At 39.1% G+C, this 19,193-nt stretch overlaps 1 protein-coding gene across 1 annotated transcript in view; it reads left to right on the forward strand.

The window, feature by feature from the left end:
• LOC149249049 (mitochondrial import receptor subunit TOM40-1-like) overlaps nt 1-19,193 on the forward strand; it is a 60,450-nt gene that overhangs the window by 26,425 nt on the left and 14,832 nt on the right. The window contains exon 7 of the mRNA XM_089458605.1: nt 5,846-5,911. Within this exon, the coding sequence (XP_089314731.1) occupies nt 5,846-5,911 (66 nt within the window). The remainder of the gene's footprint in view (nt 1-5,845; nt 5,912-19,193) is intronic.

The raw sequence follows: 19,193 nt of genomic DNA on the forward strand, positions 1-19,193 counted from the left end.
CCCTCGCGATTGGAAGGAGCCCTTGCCAACTTTCAAAGATAAGTATCTTACTCCTTGTATTGTCTTTTATATTTGGTTTCCCTTACTTATCTACTATGTTGCATGAGTTTCTGGAACATGGGAACGTTGGGAACTTGGGTACGGGTGTCGGGAACGGCTGGAGGTTTCCCCAAAATTTATAGGAAACGTCTAATTGGGAGTGGTAATATTATATAATAAAAAAATATAAAATATAAAAATAAAAAATAATTTTTTTAATTATATATTTATATAATAATCAAAATTAATATTGAATCAAAATATTCAAATATTAAAATCAATTTAAATATATAAATAATAAATATATTCTCTCTCTTATATATAAATATATTCTCTAGGTGTCTCTCTCCCTGAGTCTCTCCCTTATATATATATATATATATATAAAATATTAAAATGTCATGTTCATTATCAGTTCTCTAACACATGACCAGTGTTTGAAACAATTTGGCTTAAAAATACAAAGGAACAAGTTTACTTGTGTTTCTCTAGTTATTCTTAAGAAAAAAAGTAAAACAAATCTAATGTTTAAGCATTGAATGCCAAATACAATATGCACACACAATCTTCTGGGATATATATACTTAAACAACAAAAGAAATACTCATCAGCATGACATCCCAAATATCACCCTTACATCGAGGTGCCACACGCTTCCTTAACCCATCAAGAGATTGCTCCAGTGTCTCAATTAAGGATATCGGTGTTAAGGATGTCCTTGGCCTTTCTTCCTGTGAAGGTTTCAACATAGGCTCATGTTTTGTGGGTAGTTCAACATATTTCTCTATAGGCTTTGTATTCCCTAACCCCAGGGAACCCTGAAACTCCAAAAAAAAAAGTCTTCAAAGCTTCTGGAACTTTCCCCAGCTCCCATTGCAAGTCCCGTTGAAAAGGGAACGTTCCCATATAGTTCCAAAGCTCCTGGGAGTGCATGAACCATTGGAATGGATTTCCCGCATCTCAGGAGCGGTTTCGGTGTAACATAGCTTATCTAAGTTTGTTATATTAAATACTAATCACATTTCTAGTCATATTTTTGTTTAGAAAAGGCTTGTTGAATACTCAAGGAACTTGGAAGAAGGCTTCACAAAACAAAGCATTGGAATTACAAGGTTTGTTAAGAAACAAGAGATATGTTTTGAATTACAAGTTTTTGATATTTATTCTTAATAAACTGTTAATAACATCTTTTTGTCTAGCTTTCTTGAATCTTAAAGATTCTTGATTAGGTGATTCATCATTAGATAAATCTATCTACCCTCCTTATATCTCTGATTATTCTTGTGGAAGCCTAAAAAGGTTCATTGTGAAAACCTTAACTTAAGGGTATGTCGATGATTATGTGTGAAACCCTAATATGCTTAGGGTTATTGTTGAAAGAAAATGTCTGATGTTTTGGTGAAGTCATGTTTGGGATTTTGGTATGGATATGGAAACCCTAACTCGTTAGGGTTGAATGGTAATGTCCGAAATATCGAACCTTTGAAATATTGATAATTTAGGGTTTTCCATGTTTTGTATTGAAACCCTAGATCATTAGGGTTTGGTAGAATGTATAAACAAGACCCTTATAATGTCTTATAAATGAAATCCTTGGCACGTATGTGTTTGTCCGATCAAACCCTAGTTTGATCAAGTTTGTTATATGTCTAACTCTTATTGATATTGTGTAGTTGGGTTTGACTAACACATTTATAATGTGCTTGTGCATGATGATGAGATCCTAGATATATGAGTTGACCTAATTATTGATGGTCATGAGTCTTAGGGTTTGGAACTAAGCCTTAGTCAAAGTTTGATTCTCTAGGATGATAGTATTTGTGAATTCTAGGGATTTGAACCATAGTAGAGGTCCAAATCTTTTATATATGATGTCAATGTGATAACGTGAGATTTATGTAAGATTGTTGAAATATGAGTTTTAGTTGTGATTGATGTTTGATTGAGAAAATCTAGGGTTTGCAACAAACCCTAGTGGAAGCTAGTCATGTTGTTGATTGAGCTGTGATTGGTTTTGATTATTGAAATCTCATGTATGAAATCTTAGTAGGAAGTCTAACATGTGAATTCTGAATTTGTTAGATACTTTGTAGATCTATATTTGTTTGAATTGTTTCTAGGGTTTGCTATATGTTGTAGTAGGGTATGCCATACCTCTGGAAGAAACATTGAAACCCTAGTTGTTGTGAAATGCTCAAAGTCTTGATGAAGTAGTCTAGGGTTTATGACAAAATCCCTAACAAGAAGTTGAAGAGTATGTGTCTCTTGTTTATAATTAAGTTTGGGCATCTGATATATAAAGTTGAATGCTTTCGTGATTTTTAATATGGTTAACTTCATGCTTCTATAGATTTGGTTGTACTTGCTATCTAAGTTGTGCAAGTACGCGATCTTCAAGGTAGTGAAGATGTTCGTAAAGTAAAGTTGATGTGATAAGCATGATGTGAATAATGATGGTCATGACAACATTGATGAGAAGGATGGAAGCCATGAAAGATTCTCCGATGTTGTAGAAAAGAAGTTGAGCCCCCTAAGTTAAGAGGGAGCTTGAATGAAAGGAATCTCCCTAGGATAAGAGGGAGCTAGGGTATATTCCTTGTGTAGGAATGATTAGATCCTCCTTGGCCAAGAGGGAGTGATGGATATGGTTCTCTACTTCATGTGTTATGCACTAGACCAGGACTAACAATCGTAAGTTTTAGTGAAGGCCACGAGTGAGAGAAGAAAATTGGCGAATGTATTTTGAAGGGCTGTTGAGATAAGAAAAGCTAGATCGATTTGTGGAATATGTTGCTGCATGAGAAGTAGGAAAGGAAGCTGTATGGTTGAGGAATCTTCTGTCAAGATTCATTGGGAAAGCTCTAAGTCCTACTATGAAAAGATCAGAATCAACATCAAGTTGTTTGGAAGACCCTAGAGGTTTGTATATATTTATAGACATTTGAAACTTTGTCGCTGATTGGGGTTGTGTTTGTACAGGTAAATCTCTCGGAAGTTTGATAACATGTTTTACATGCTTAGAGTTGTCGATCAGTTTGATTGGGAGAGATTTCATGCCGATCTATTTGATTGGAGAGGATTTGTTACCGATTGAAATAATCGGGAAGTTGAGGCTTTATGTGTGAGACATTGCCTGGGAGGACATCTAGCCGACACTATGTGTTGATGTCTAGTTCCCGAAGTAGGGAGGGTGGCGTTGGTCGTAGAGCTCTGACCCCGGATACACACTTAGATCCTTGGGTTGATGGTTAGTAAGTAAGCTTGATGGTACCTAGAGAGGCTGAAAGCTTTAGTCAATCTTAGTCTCACTTGGATGGATTGCCCTGGTCAGGAATCTAGTCCTTGGCATTGCGGTGCCTAAACTGTTGAGAGACCTTGGATAGACTGCCCTAGTCAGGAATTTAGTCCATGGCATTGCAGAGCCTAAACTCTTCAGAATTCATATAGTTTGAGATCTTTCGAATGAATACCTCCCTAGTTAAGAGGGAGTGTTTAAAAATGTACTAGGTTCGGTCTTCATAAAATGTATTTGTCAAAAGAATTTTTATTATTGTTACAATGACTTATTAAAGCATGGGTTTCATGCTTGGGTCAACATTTTATTCGAACGATGTAAAAAGAATTAATTTTGAGTATAAAATGAATTCTGTAACCTCCACACCAAGTTGGCCTCAAGAAGATCAAGTCGGCCTTAGGGAAGGCAATTCGACCTCATTAGAAGACTATATATACAAGGCAGTTCAACTTCATTTGTAGCATCTTATCTCTCTGAAGCATAGTTCGATATCTTAAGCTGGAAAAGTGCGAAGTTGAAGGAAGGGGCTAAAAGGAGTGCGAGTTTTGGTCAAGAAGGAAGGGAAGAAGAAAATCAAAGTTTTGGTCTCTCTCTCTCTCTCTCTCTCTCTCGTGTGGGCTGGTTTAGGAGATCAAAGTTTCCTTGTCAAGGTCAAAGTTGCTACTGAAGCCAGAAAGTCGAAGCTGCTGTTGCTACTAGGTCGAAGGTTGGATTGAAGAAGAAGAGGCTGGCTTGGTGTGGAGGAGGTCTTTGTCTAGGTTGAAGAGTCTCAAGAAAAACTATTGAAGCAAGAGATTTTGACTGAGTTTTCCCCTAGATAGGGGTTTTGCCCTGGCAGAGTGCTTACATCTTGTGTCTTGTGTTTTTGTGATCTTCATGCACACATAATTTGGTAATTTCTTGATGAAAGATAATATAACAAATAAGTAAAAGAAGCCAACATGTTTCACAAGTAATTATCAAGAAAGAGAAATCTAACCCTAATCCTACTAGCATTGATTTCTCAACCCCAATCCTATTTTGCTTCCAGATCCTACTTTGCTTCCAGATCCATGAATGTCTTATAAACTTACAAAACATCGGAACAACAACCTTACCCTCTATTTTCCAAAAAGGCATAAAAATGATCACCCCTACCATTCCATCACGAAGGACAAATGGATATATTAGTCAATGGACCTACGTAAGTATTTGGTAGACCAAGTCATGGATGATGTAATATGAAATGAGTGGCAGAAATTTAAATGAAAATTGTCAACCTTAATAAATTAAGGTGTATGGGGGGTGGTCTTTGTGACTCCTCTAATGCTTTGTTTTTTTTCTGATTTAAATGAAGATCATATTAAAACCCTAGGAAAGTAGACTTTGTTTAATCAGTGAGCATTTTAATTATTTGCAAAAACTTTCACATGTGGTCGCTTAGGAAGGAGTTTTAATTGAAGCCAAATTTTATAATCAATGGTTATTTGTTTTTTAGTCTACTCTACCCATAAAGTTGCAGCTGTTATGCTGTCATTTTATGCTGCTGCAGTTCTTCAGTATTTACACCACTTCTTTCATTTATGCAGACTGCAACACTGCATAGCACAGTGTATGTAGAAGTTGATGTCAAATAATAACAGAGTTGATTTCATTTCAATCTCCAGTTACGGTGAATTGTGTTTCCAGGCATGACAACTTCACCAAATGTTTAGCGGGTTCCTATTGTTGACTTCAAGATGGGCATGGTGATGATCAAGCATTCTATATATGCTGAGCAACGGAATTATAATTGTAAAGCCCAGAACGTAATTTGTGAAAGACCAGGTCAAGATGTGATGGCATTATGAATGCTGCGGATCAGCCAAGTTAAATAAATAAATTATGAACTTTAAAAAAAATTCTGTCCATATAATAGTGCTTTTAATATATACATCAACTTTATGTTCGCTGAAGACGGGGCAGATTTAATTGGCAACTTCTAAATTCACGTATTTCTTGTTTTCTCGAGGAATGTGCTGACAGGGACTTCATTTTTAATTTATGCTTTACTGTACAACTAACATACTGTGACTAAAAATGAAACTTTCCCTTCTTATTTTTCACATATTCCAATTAAAATTTATTCCTGAAATGATTATTTCACGTTAGCTTTCTTGAGATGCCACCAAACACAAACATTAACACCAGGCTCAGATTGATAAATGCTATGATAGAACTGTTGTTATCTGAAAGATACTCGATCATCACATGAGAGAGATAAATTATCACTTACTAATGAGTCATTGAATAAATTGACAAGGCTGTCTTTCATACACCCTGTGATAAGTTATCTATGCATAGTTCATGTGGGTCATTAGCATTAATCATGACCCTCTTAAATTAAATTAAATCTTGTGAGCTAACAACATTCAATTTATTGAAATGGTTCTGATTATTGCTTTCAATTTGTATTATAGATATGTAGAGCTTGCTGCGTTAATTTCTGGCTGAGTCCAAGTGAGAATAAACATTGGACATTTTTATGCACAGGGAAAAGATTTCAGGAGTCAACTTCAACTGGGGAACAATGCTTTTTATGGTGGCAACTATATCCAGGTATGTTATTCTGCCTGGTGGTAATTGCATTAATTTTAGTAATGAGATTCATAAAATGATATTGTTTGTTACAATCTCATAATTCCCCATTTACTCATTTTTATACGTCGAAGACCGAAGGATTCAAACAGAAAGTTTCACTAAATTAAGTGGCACAATATGTAGTATGAGCAAGCATTTGTCTTCTGTTGAATGGCTGTTGGGGGGAGGTGGCTGAACAGTCATTGAGAAACACAAAAGGCGGTCTATGCATAGTATATGCTTAACACAAATGCATGGATCACTTTAAGTGACTGTGAAGTCCAAACATGACCCTGTAGCCTGACTTCATCAACTGTGTATTGAGAATGATAGACCCCAGAAGAGATGAAATGCCCTAAATGTTAAAGAAAACCTTTAATTAATTAAGTATACTTAAAACCAATGCTTCATTCACTGAAGTCCGAACAGGATCCTGGATCCTGCCTTCATCAACTGTCTTTCAAATAGAATGGATCACAGAAACGTAACATCTAAGGCCCAAAATGTTAAGAAAACAGACTCTAAACAATTAACTATTCTACTAGATTGCAAACTCAGAACAGAATTTGGCATAAAGCCATATATTCTTTCTTTCACAGAATAGCAGGAAGAATAATGAGTTTATGCTGATGGTCTCTGGTGAGAATGTGTAAACAATAGCATGCTAGCTGTATTTAGTTTTGGTTCCATTTATTAATGGAAAGTGGTATTTGCCATCAATCTACTTGATGTCCTCATCAGACTGAAGAACACCAAATTAAATATAGTTTCTTCCTTTGAGGATTCCCAATAGAGCCGGGGGTGGGGCGTTGGAAATTATGGACTGGGTGCCTATCCACAGTCCTTTAAACATGGTTACAATTGCTGGTTACAGAGGTTGTTTAACCTTACCATGTTTATGTTGAAAATTAATTTTCCACAACAAATAAGCCCCTAAATCTATTGCAGAATACCATTTAAGAAGACATCAGAGTATTGATAGAAATACTTGTCACAAGCATCAATCTATGTTAACTAAATAATCCTAACAAAAATTAAACAGTCATATGAGGTCGAGATCAAAGGATAATAATGGCTTGAACATTATTTGTTATATTAAATTTATAAATGAGATCTTCACAGCAAAAGCAACCTTGCTATGCATACCAACTCTATTTAACGGAGGTGAATGTTTTTAAACATTCATGATTGGTAATTAAGAAAGTCCCCTTCAACCATAATGAAAGAAGAGAGTGATTTCTCTCTATTATAATAGCTGCAAGGGAAATGCAAACTGCTAAGAAACACCTTAATTCAGAACTTCAAATGAAATTATTTTCTAGCATGTGAGTGACATGCAAGAGGGGCCATACATATATATATCAATGTCTTTGGGTCAGACTTTGACTTGGCCACCTACAACTTGGGTTTCCACAGGGACTTGATGACTCTGTTTTCAAAAAGTACATAAAATAATTAAAATTTCAATGAAAAAAATATTTTTTAGATTATGCTGACAACAACTTAAGATTTTTTGAAAACAGGCAGGCTACCAAGAACTTCCAATCTTTTGTCTGCATGTAATAACCCCATTAACTGAATCATTTGCTGGAAATGCAATTAGATCCTTATTTATTCTGGCCAGCAAGACAGTCTTGCTTGTTTATAGAAACCTTGGACAGCCTTCAAAAACCATGGATGTGCCTTAGTTAACAATAATATGAACATAATATAGGGTGAAGAATAGCATTTGCCAGCAAATAGCATCAGCTTATTCTTTTTTTTTTTTTTTAATTTTTGGATTTCAACATATTTAAGATCTTCTCCCACGTTGACCTGACACTGGTTCTTGGTTCATAAAATGATGAAAAGATGATGTTTCTGTCAGCTCCTGGTGACTTTTTTTTTCCACATGTAGGATTATTGCAACACTGCCTAGAGAACAACATTCTATTGATGTGAATATGCAGTGATCCTTTCTTTAGAGTCTAGACCCATTCCATGCATATTTAAGGCCACCCTCATGATAACGGCTTGAAGGTCCTTATTAAATACTTTTCTATAAGACAACCAGCTCTGGCCAGCTGGTAGAAAGGACAATTAAAGCACAAACATTATATACTGGATATACACAGTCAGAACATTGTCTGACTGCCTCAACCCGTGTGCAGAACCAAAATTGCGCTTGTGGTCCCTGAGCTGGCTCAGGTGGTTCATGACGGACCAGCTTGTGTGGACATACAAAGTCAGAACATTGTCTCTCTGCCTCAACTTGTGTTCAGAACCAAAAATATGCTTGTGGTCCTGAGCTGGCTCAGGTGGTTCATGACGGACCAGCTTGTCTCCTAATGGGCTCGGCTGGTTCACAACAGGCTTGATCGGTTCGGTACAAAACCAGCACAAACCAGTCTGTATATATATATATATATATATATATATATCTGAGACTGCGTGTATGCTGTGTGTGTGTCACAGTCAGAACATTGTCTCACTGCCTCAACCCGAGTGCAGAACCAAAAATATGCTTGTGGTCCCTTAGCTGGCTCAGGTGGTTCATGGCGGACCAACTTGTGTCCTAATGGGCTCGGCTGGTTCACAACAGGCTTGATCGGTTTGGGACAAAACCAGCACAAACCAGGCTATATATATATATATTCGAGACTGTGTGTACACACATCCTCACACATACACACACACAATATAAAATGCTGTGTGTGTGTATAGATATATATAATGTAAAATGCTTTGCTTTCTATTTATATTCAAAATAGTGCACAACAAGGAACCACCACAAGCTAAGGATGAAAGGCAAAATAACCTAGTTAAACAACTTTGCCATGCATGACGACAAAAAATAATAATTCTCAAGTGCCACAACCTCCAAGGCAAATAAACATGAAACAACATAATAAACAAGTGGCTGGCTAGAGGGAGATGTCATGTCAAGCAACTGTTGTAGTCTTGCTTGTGGCTTGAGGGGTTTCTTTGTCCTTGATGGGTGTACCCCATCCATTGACTATGGTATCATGATGGGCCTTGAGGGGCTCCTGTCTATCATATCCTTACTTGAACTCATTATAATGCTTTGGTTTAAAAAATAGTTAGAGTAATGGTCAAACACTTGTCAAATTTGGGGGCTTTTAAGGCCTAGGACGACAACCACCTCCGTTACCTCTTTTGGTGGTCACGTACAACATGACTTGCCTTGTGTTGAGGCTAATGACCACCAAAAGCTCTAGGGTGAGCTAAATGTGCTAGAGAGTGCTCCTTTGGTGGGACTTTGCTCATTATGTAGGGTGCATTGGTCAAATAATCCATAAGTGTGCACAAATGCACTAGGTATGATTCCACCTTTTGTGGTCGTTTCTAGATTGATAGATAAAATGTGCATATCTTAAGGAGTTATCATGTTAGGGAAATTTTATGCAGTGTTGTGTAGTGTGATTTTAAATAAACAATCATTTCTTGTTTTCCATAGGATTGATAGAATATCATGTTGTAGTGCAATCTTAAATAATCATTTCTTGTTTTCCATTGGATAGATAAAATATCTTACTCTAATCCAGTGCCATGTTGTGTGATAATCCATAGCTTGTGGAGGAGGATATTCTAAAAGCATTGACTTCCAAAGTTATATGTGATGAGAGGCTATTCTTGTTAGAAAATCAGAAAAGAAAGAATTTTCTTTTGTTGATAATTACTTGTGATATTCTTACGTTCTTATTAACTTTCTTATGTTCTTCTTTTATCTTTGTTTCATCAATCAATTATAAAAAACAAAACATGAAGATCGGGGACACCAGATGTAGGTGGACAACCAAGGCTAAAACACCTATATAGGGGAAATCCCAGTCAAGAACTCTTCCTTCAGTAATTTAGATTGAGATGGACCAAGACCCTAGACCAATAGACCTTCTTCCTCCACCTAGTCAACCTTATAAAACGATGCAGTAATCTCTTCTTATCCAACAACTTCAACCCAACAACAATCCAACACTTCAACTTCCTAGTTGTAGAATTTCGACCCCTAGCACCAAAATTTCAGCCTCCCAGTAAATGCAGAATTTCAGCCCCCTTTCAACAACTGCACAACTTCACACGTGTGGGAAAGAGAGAAAATTTCGACTTCTTATGCTTGTGAGAAACCTCCTTCTCCTTAGCTATCCTTCTTCCTCTTCTTCCTTGAAATTCATACTTTTTCTGGCCCCAAAAGTTGCAGATCGAACTTCTTGTGTGTGAGTGACAAATGAGGCGGAGTTGCTGCCTTTATATAGTGATTCTGCTGTCCAGTTTTAGGCCGACTTGTCTAGTTTTGAGGCCGACTTGGTGGAGGAGGCCTAGAAGACAAATGTTAATATAAAATAAATTTCTTTCTTGACAAATAATTCCTAAGAAGGGTTCTTTACATTATGACATGGATAAGTACACTTGACATAAACCCTGGAAGCCTACGATGAAGGTTTTGACCTAAAAACAATTGAGTCAAGCATGAAACCCATGCTTTAATAAGTCAATTTTATAATAATAAAATTTCATTTTCTTTTTTCTGACAAATACATTATATTGATACTTAAATACATTTATGAAGACCGAACGTAGTTACACTCTTCAACACTCCATCTTAACTAGGGAGCTATTCATAATTACAACCATATAGAGGTACATGGAAGATCTCCAATATGAACTACGAAGAGTTCAAGCACACTCAGTGCCACAGACTAGATACTTGACCAGAGTTATCTATTTGGGTGGGACTAAGATTGGCTAAAGTTTTCAACCACTCTAGGTATCATCAGGCTTAATAACCATCAACCGAGGGATCTAGGTGCACATCCAAGGTTAGAGCTCCAAGACCAACACCACCCTCCTTCTTTGGGATCAGGACATCAAACACCCATAGGTCGGCCAGATATCCTCCCGGTAGATGCTTCAACTCTCCTTATCGAACTAGATAAACCCATTTGTCGAAGCATGCTTCTAGAGTGTTCAACTTTTTTATGGAGAGATTTACGGTAGGCCCTGCTGGTTTCACTGTAACCCACTAGGATACCCCTCTTTGTAGTGGGTTCCAACTTCGTCCTCTTCTCCTCAGGGATGTGTGAATATGTAAGGCACCCAAATATCTTGATGTGCCCAACTTTCGGCTTCTTGTCGATATACACCTCCTCAGGAGTCTTGCTCCCCAAGACTCTGTGTGGGCTCCTGTTTTGCAAATATACAACAGTGTTACACGCCTCGGCCCACAAGAAGAAAGGTAAACTCTGATCATGCAACATCGCTCTAGCTGCACCCACAATGGTCCTGTTCTTCCTCTCTGCCACCCCATTCTGCTGAGGGTTATAAGGCACAATGAGCTCCCTCTTGATGCCAACACTCCCACAAAAATCCCTCATCTCCGCAGAAGTGTACTCACCCCCATTGTCTGATCTCAACACCCTGATTTGCCTCCTTGTCTGGTTCTCCACAAGAGCCTTAAACTCTTGGAATCTTCGGAAGACCTCATCCTTGGTCTTCAGGAAGTAAATCTAGGTCCTCCTAGAGTGGTCATCAATGAATGTCACATAGTACTCATATCCACTCAATGAAACATGGGACATAGGACCACATATGTTAGAATGAATGAAGTCAAGGATACCTGCAACTCTGCTGTAGCTATAGAAAGGTGTTTTGGTGTATTTTCCCAAAGCACACCCCCTCAACACATCATGATGCTCTGTGTTTAAGTCAGGCAACCCTATAACCATCTCCCTCAACATCATGAAGGCTCCATGGTGCAAGTGGGCCATCCTCCTGTGCCACAACTCACATAACTCACTGCTACTGGTTTGCGCTACCATAGACCTAAGAGGCTGAAATATAAGTCTGTATAGTCTCCCATTGTGAGCTCCAATCACACAAGCAGACTTGATACTGGATCCCCTGGGATATACCAACACTTGTCCTTTCCGGAACAGTGCCTCATACCCCATGTCCCCTAAGCTAGAGACTAATATCAAACTCTTCTTCAACCTCAGAACATAAAGAACATTTCTCACCTTCAGAGGAGGTGATGACTCCCTTTGAAATGAAACTGTCCCTATCCCTGCCACTTTGACTTTGGAGTTGTTGCCAAGCACAACCTCCAAGTCAATATCATCCTCTACAAGGCTCGTGAAGTGCTCTCTAACGTCGATCATATAGAAGGATGCTCCACTGTTTATGAACCATGCACGAGAAGATGTGACATGAGTGGCTAAGCTCACCACCAAAGAACACTCTGAATCAAACATAGTCGCAAAATCATCCACATTTGCTGAAGCTACAACTCCTTGTTTCTTCTTACCCTTCTTGTTGGGACATTGAACAACATAGTGACCCCTCTTCCCACAAGAAAAGCATTTCACTTTGCTCATGTCCTTTTCCTTAGCTTTCTGCTTCCATTTCTCCTGCTTTGCTCCACTAAAAGACCTCTTCTTGATATTCTTTCCCTTCTTGCCCTTAGTCGCTAGAGCAACATTCCCCTCTTCACCTACCCCACCACTCTTGCTACCACCCTTCGTGCTCTTCCTGATCTCCTCTTGGATGAAATCGTCCCCACATCCTCCTTCAACCAGGAAAGTGCTCTCTAGCCACCAAGCCGTGGATAAATCCATCCCACTTCTCGGTGAACCCATCTAAGGAAATCCTAACCAACTGCTCGTAACCAATGGCAACTAACTCATCTTTCACCCGTGCGACTCTTGTGAGGAAAGAGGTGACATTGTCGGTCTTGGTCATCTTGACGTTGCGTAGTTTTTGTCTCAACACCATCTTCCTATTCTCATTAGAACTCTGGTGCAAAGAGACCAAGGACTCCCACTTCTAATATGCATATCACATCCTTGAAACATGAGGGAATAAATGGTCCTTGATGGCATCTAGAGGGATCCTCTTTGCTTTCACATTCTTCTTGTTGAACTCCACCAACTGAGCTGGATTAGTGGGTGCTTGCACAACTGCTTCAACAACATCCCACACTTCTACCTCCTCCAATAAAAGCATAATCCTCTCCTTCCTTGTTGGGTGGGTTGCCTTAAAGCACTATTTGCTAGTGATTCCTTGTAGGCTTCCTTGAGCCATCTTAGACTTGGTAAGGATAAGGCAAGTAATGATTCATCCTCCTCAAATTGCCTTGATAAAGCATCAACGACAACATTATTTTTACCCTTCTTATATATGATCTCGTAATCATACCCCAACATTTTAGCGACCTACTTATGTTGCTATGGTGAAGCAATCGTTGTTCGAGGAAGTACTTTGAACTATGATGTTTAGCAGTTATCTAGAAACCCCTATGCGATATATGGTTGCGAAGTCTTCATTGTAGGAAGGATAGCTATCAGTTTCTTCTCATACTTGGAATTTTTTCAAATTGTAGTCAGACAACTACTTATTGGTGAATGCCAAGGGGTTTCTTCCTTGCATGAAGAGTGCTCCTATACCTCTTCTTGAGCCATCACATTTCGATACAAAAATATTTTTAAAATATTGCGTTTCCAATACTATAGTAGTGTAAATGGCATCCTTTAAAGCAACAAAGGCTTATTTTGCTATGTCACTCTAGAGAGAGGTATTTAAGGAATGAAGTCAGTGGTGTTGCAGTTTTGCCATATTTTTTGACAAATTTCCTATAGTAGCCTGAAAATACTATGAATCCCCACAAGCTCTTCAATGTTTTAGGATTGTGTCCAATTTTGCATAATTGCCACTTTCTTGGGATCTACTTGTACTCCCTCTTGACTTACATTGTGACACACATATTCAACCTTGGGAGCCCCAAAAACACATTTAGAGGGCTTCACAAATATGTGGTTGCCCCTCAAGAGTCACAGGGACTTATCAACGAGCTATGTGTGACGCCCATGCTTTACTATAGACCGAGCTGTAATAGAAGAACACCAACACAAAATTGTGTAGGAAGGGTTTGAAAATATTGTTCATGAGGCTTTGGGAAGTGGATGGGGCATTAAAAAGGTAGAAAGGCATCACTTGAACGCATAATGACTTTTGCGTGTCTGAAATGCTATCTTAAGGGTTTTTGTTTCTTTCATCTTGATTTGGCGGTATCTTGAACACAGATCAAGCTTTGTGACAAACTTGGCTCCATGAAGTTCATCTAGTAGATCATTAGTAATTGGGATAGGAAATTGTCCTTGATCGTCAACTTATTGAGAGCCCTAAAATCAGGACATGTGTCAAGTGCATTCCTTTTTGACACCATGACTTCTTTTAATGAGTAAGTGCTTGTACTGGGATGTGTGACCCCTGCCTCTCACAATTCGTGAATGGTATTTTCTCTTTCATTCTTTTGTGCAAAAGGGTGTCGATAAGGATGTATATTTGGTGATAGAATTCTTAGAATCGAGGGAATATAATGGTCATGCCCTCCATGAGAAAGTGCTAAACCCTTTAGTATCTCAAAGACCCAATCATGCTTGTTGAGGTGTAGCTGCAAATTTGGTTGGATTGTTCGTGTCAAGCTTTCCTTAACTTATATGGCATTAAATTTGTCAATAATACAGGAGTGGCCTTTCTTTCATAACTTCTCCATGTGATGAGAGTTGACTATTTGTAGAAGGGTCTACTTTAAGCCCTTGATGGGTGTGTACTTGATCCCATGGAGTGAAGCTCATTTATAGTTTCCTGATATTCATGGTGGTTGGTCCCAAAGGGCGCAACCTTTCTACTCCCAATACTATATCACATCCGTCTATATTGATGTAAATAGATGGGTTTTGAGTTGATAGTTTCCCATTTGGAGTTTGACATTTTCACTCTACCCCCACATTTCATCATACCTCCCTTGGCGATCATGATTTGGTAATTGTGCACTAGGTAGACAAAATAATGGGTTTCTTTTGTAACTAGCTTGTGGATGAAAATGTCAATATTGCCATTGTCAACTAGGATGACTGCTTGTTGGTGCTAATGTAGCCCCTACGTTTCAAGGTTTGTGGAGTTGAAATGCTTGATAAGGCATTCAGGGTATTAGTGGTTCTTCCTTAGGGAATCAAGGTTCAATAATAGCTTCCTAAGTAGCAGTGTTGGTGTCTTCAATTCATAACTCCAACCTCTCTATGGTAGCTATGTCTTTTGTTAGGACTTGTGTTGTCATAGCAATTTGGAACAATTTTTATTCTTTAAGTTATGACTTGGAGCTTATTTTTCATAAAAAATTATAGCAAAGTCAAAGTCTTGAGTGACCTTTGTACTTTCAAGAGATGAGTAGGGGTTGTGCTTTAGGAATTAACTCGAGGAGGGTAGGTGTGCATAATGAAAGAGGTTTTTTGGTTTGTGCATTGGTTATTGTCTTTACTTCTAGATCCCTTTCAGATGTTGCTTCCAACCAGATTGCAGGATGTTGCATTTTGAATTGTGCTTGAATCTCCTCCTTGAGGCCACTATTGAAACATTTTTTTAGACAAAGAATCTATGAAGTTCTCTATACAGATGGCTAATTGCTCAAAAGTTGTCATAAAGTTTATGATTGAGCCTCCTTGGAGTAACTTGGCAAGTCGCACCAAATAGTGAATATCTCTCTTGAAACACGCATGAATAACTTCAAAAAAGTGACATTGGTGTTGTTGTACGCTTAGAGACCTTTCCAATGGTGCAAGAATCACGTTAGTTGGATTTTGTGTGTAAAAGTTATGCCCCTTGCAAGTTGACCTGCCATGTTGACCATTGTGGTATGAGAGGATGCCATGTCCACCCTTGTTTTTATTTAATGATTTAATTTTTAACTAGGCTGAGCCTAGTCCAAGGCCAGTTGACTATTGGAAGGAAGAACGATCTACCCACTAATGGGATGCTATAACCGAGATTGTCCAAAGCTCGATCAAGCTTGGATGCGCCATTTGATAGTTTAATTCCTCCAAAGTGGCTTCCATTGTCAATCCCTCCCCATGAGGTTTGAACCTGAGACCTGGTGGGGACTAAACCTCACTCAAACCAATTGGTCTACACCTCATGGATGTGATGTCCACCCTCGTTACTCATGCATATGAGAGGCTAGCCACATGTGGAATTTCAAGAGACTCCAGAAGGTCCAAATCATAACTCTAGTTGAGGGTTGAGTGTGTCAAACCCTATCCCTAGTTGGCTATTGGGCTGTATTAAATATCCAACTGCAATGAGTAGGGGTTTCATCCCATGCTATTGTATTTTGTTCCATAGTCGAGTAGAGCAACTAGGAGTGGGGAGTTAGAGAGAAGAACAAAGGGGGGACCTAAGGTTCTGTAGCAGCCTCATGGATCATAGGTCTCAGGTAACTCCATACATAGTACCTCTTCCTTTGTACTTGCATATTTCCATACTAGAGAAAAGACAACAAAGTAGCCTCACCTTCTAGTTTGATTCTCTTGTAAAGATTTCCTAGGGTAAAATTTGTGTCTATTGTGGATGGCGTGCATATTTCCTTTTGTTTTGTACTGTTGTTGCATATGTCTCGATAACATCCCGATTTTATTGTGGAACCACGAGTTTTTGGCTTAGCCGATGTTTGCTGATTTTTTCCAATATTTTGGCGGTATCTTAATTTTGTGAACATTTGCTGCTTTTTACTTATATTTTCTCGATTTTTACGATTTTTTGTTTTTCTGGACCCTCGCAGATTTTATCTTGATACCTATATTTGCAACATTGTTATAAATTTCTTTCATTTCAACAATTCTAGTCATTTAAGCGTAAAAACAATAAATAAAGGATATGAGATTTGTTGAATTGTGTAGCTTGGGAGATACTCCACAAGCCTAGATCTGGGGTTTGTGTGAGTTTGGTCACGAAAAGATTTTGTGGGCAATGAACCCAAGTGAAGGGGTTTTAGACCCAGATGGGGTTTAAAATTATAAAAAGAGATTTAAAAGTAAAAGTAAATCCCAAGTCTGAGAGGACTAAAACCCTAAACTTCTAGTTGGTTCCTAAGAGGCTTAGGAGAAGCTATTTAAAGGAGGAGGTCTAGGAGAGGCTAAAGGCAATCAAGTAATGAGCTTGATTGAGCAAAGCGGAGGTCGAAGATGTAGTCCTAAGAGTGCCCTATTTTGAGGGCTGAGATGGTTGCTAAGGGAGAGGCTATCTTAACGCGAGACATCTCATGAAGAAGAACTCAAGAAGCTGCAGAGAAGGAAGGGTTTCATCCTTAGCGAGTTTGAGAAGTTTCTTGAGGGTTTTGGCAACCAAAGAGTTAAGGGTCTTCTTGCTGGTTTGAGGAGGAACCACAGACCTAGTCTGGAGGCTGAGATGCCTAAGTTCTGCTACGGGAGGAAATTACAACGCTTGTGACCTTGCTGTCTGTGGAAGGAGGACACAAGAAGGTTCAAATCTGTCATATGTTGGTTAGTATCATTGTGACTGCCCGCTGGTAGAAGAAGAAAGAGGGCTGCAACCCTGAAATGGCTTCACCGTGAGGAGAAGAGAGGCTGAGACCTCTATGACAGTGGACAATCTTGTGGAGAAAGGGCCGTAGGTCCTGAGAAGTGGATAAGAGGTTTAAGTAATGGAAAGAAGCAGCAGAATGTTACCTCATCAACATGAAAGGAGAAAATGCCTGTGTGTTCTAGAAACCCTTGTACTAGCCCTGTTTTGGAGGCTACAGACCTGTGGAAGGGTTAGGGTCTGTGTGGCATGGCTGGTAAGGTTGGCAGCTTGCCAAAATGGTGAGGAATGTCTTGCAGAGATGGAGGATGGTCCAAGTATTTGGACAGAAATCTATGGCCCTAGTTTAGGGTAGTATGATGACAGATTTATGAGTATAAATGACACATATCTCTGAGATCTATGACACTGGTTACAGGCTTCTTGAGGAGGGCTGAGACCCCTGTATTGATGTGCCAAGGAGGGCCGTTAAGGAGCAAGAGAGAGGGCTAGTGATATGCTGTAGCAGTAGAGTCAAGAAAGTGAGATCTGTGCAAGAGAAGTGGATAGATTGAGGCCATGTTAGGGCTGGTTTCAGGATGCACAACTACGCTAACAGAGGGGCCGAAAATCCACAGTTATATACTTCAGAAAGGCGCCAGAGGAATGGTTATTGGAGGTCTGTTTCGTGGTGGAACAACAGTAAGAACAAGTCCTAGATGAGGGCAGATCTGGTGCCAAGTCCAAGATATAAGGGCAGATTATTTGGCAGAATGTTGGAGCCAAAGAGCAGTGATGAGGAGGCAGCTAAATCATTGTCAGAGGGCAGATCTACAAGCCCTAGGTGAGGGCAGTCCTGTAGGGCCTAGATCAGTCCAGATGGGACTGTAAGTGGGCATATCTGAAGAGTCCAGATTGGACACATGTATGGCAGCCTAAGTATAGAGTGGAGGGCTGTTGGAAGGTTAACCATTGTGCCCTAAGTCCAGCCATTGTTAAGGGCCACAAGCCTGCTAGGAGAGGCAGAGAAGTTGAGTTTAGGGACTGCAGCCAAGAGAGCCAAATGGACAGCCCTAAGTTGACTGTTGGAGAAGGACTTTTGACAGTCATAGTGGGCAGCCTCCGTGTCCTAAGTTTGCCTTCATTGGAGCAACACAGGAAGGCAATAGAGGGAAGAAGTCCCCAAGTGTTGAGGAGCAGCAGTGGGCAGTTTAGGGGTTGTTCGCAATGGAGTCGTGAACAACTCGCAAGAAGACCCTATGTCTTGATTCGTTGATGGACTAATAATCAGCTAGAGGGCAGATTGGTGAGCTGTATTTACTGACCTAAAGGAGCAAGATTCATTGATAGAGGCAGAGTTGCAGATTGGGAGCAGAAGGACCAGCAGATGTGTTGAGGGTACAACCAATGGAAAGTGTGAGGTGCACTTACATCAGCTAGTAGGTCAGTTGTATCTTGTTCAAGGTAGATTGTTTGTCAAAGGATTGACACCAAGCTGAGTTGTATGTACTTGTATCAGTGATTGTATAAGGGCCACGATCCCTAGTACGAGAGCCCTAGACTGTTGTATTATAGTTTGTTAATATAACGAAGGAGAGTTGAAAAAATTTAAAAATTGTCATGTGCACTAGTTGATTCGCTGATGTGTGTAAATTCCACTATGCAAAGTAGGATGGTTGAAGCATTTGGGTATGTTTGTGTCAAAGATTCTAAGACCAAACATAGATTCCCAGGTGCCATGGAAAATTAATAGGATCTAAAGTCAATTAACTATTACATTAAGGATTTCAACTTTTTATTAGATCTGTTGTGATGAATTGTTTTAGTGGGAATATCCATGGCAGTTTATAGATCAAGGCCTACTAACTAACTCATGCCTTATTTATAAAGAGGATGCTCTTTTTGGTAAGTG

Source organism: Pinus tabuliformis, chromosome 7, assembly GCF_031772625.1.
Source record: "Pinus tabuliformis cultivar Carrire ecotype Pingquan chromosome 7, CPIR1, whole genome shotgun sequence".
Classification (NCBI taxonomy): Eukaryota; Viridiplantae; Streptophyta; class Pinopsida; order Pinales; family Pinaceae; genus Pinus; species Pinus tabuliformis.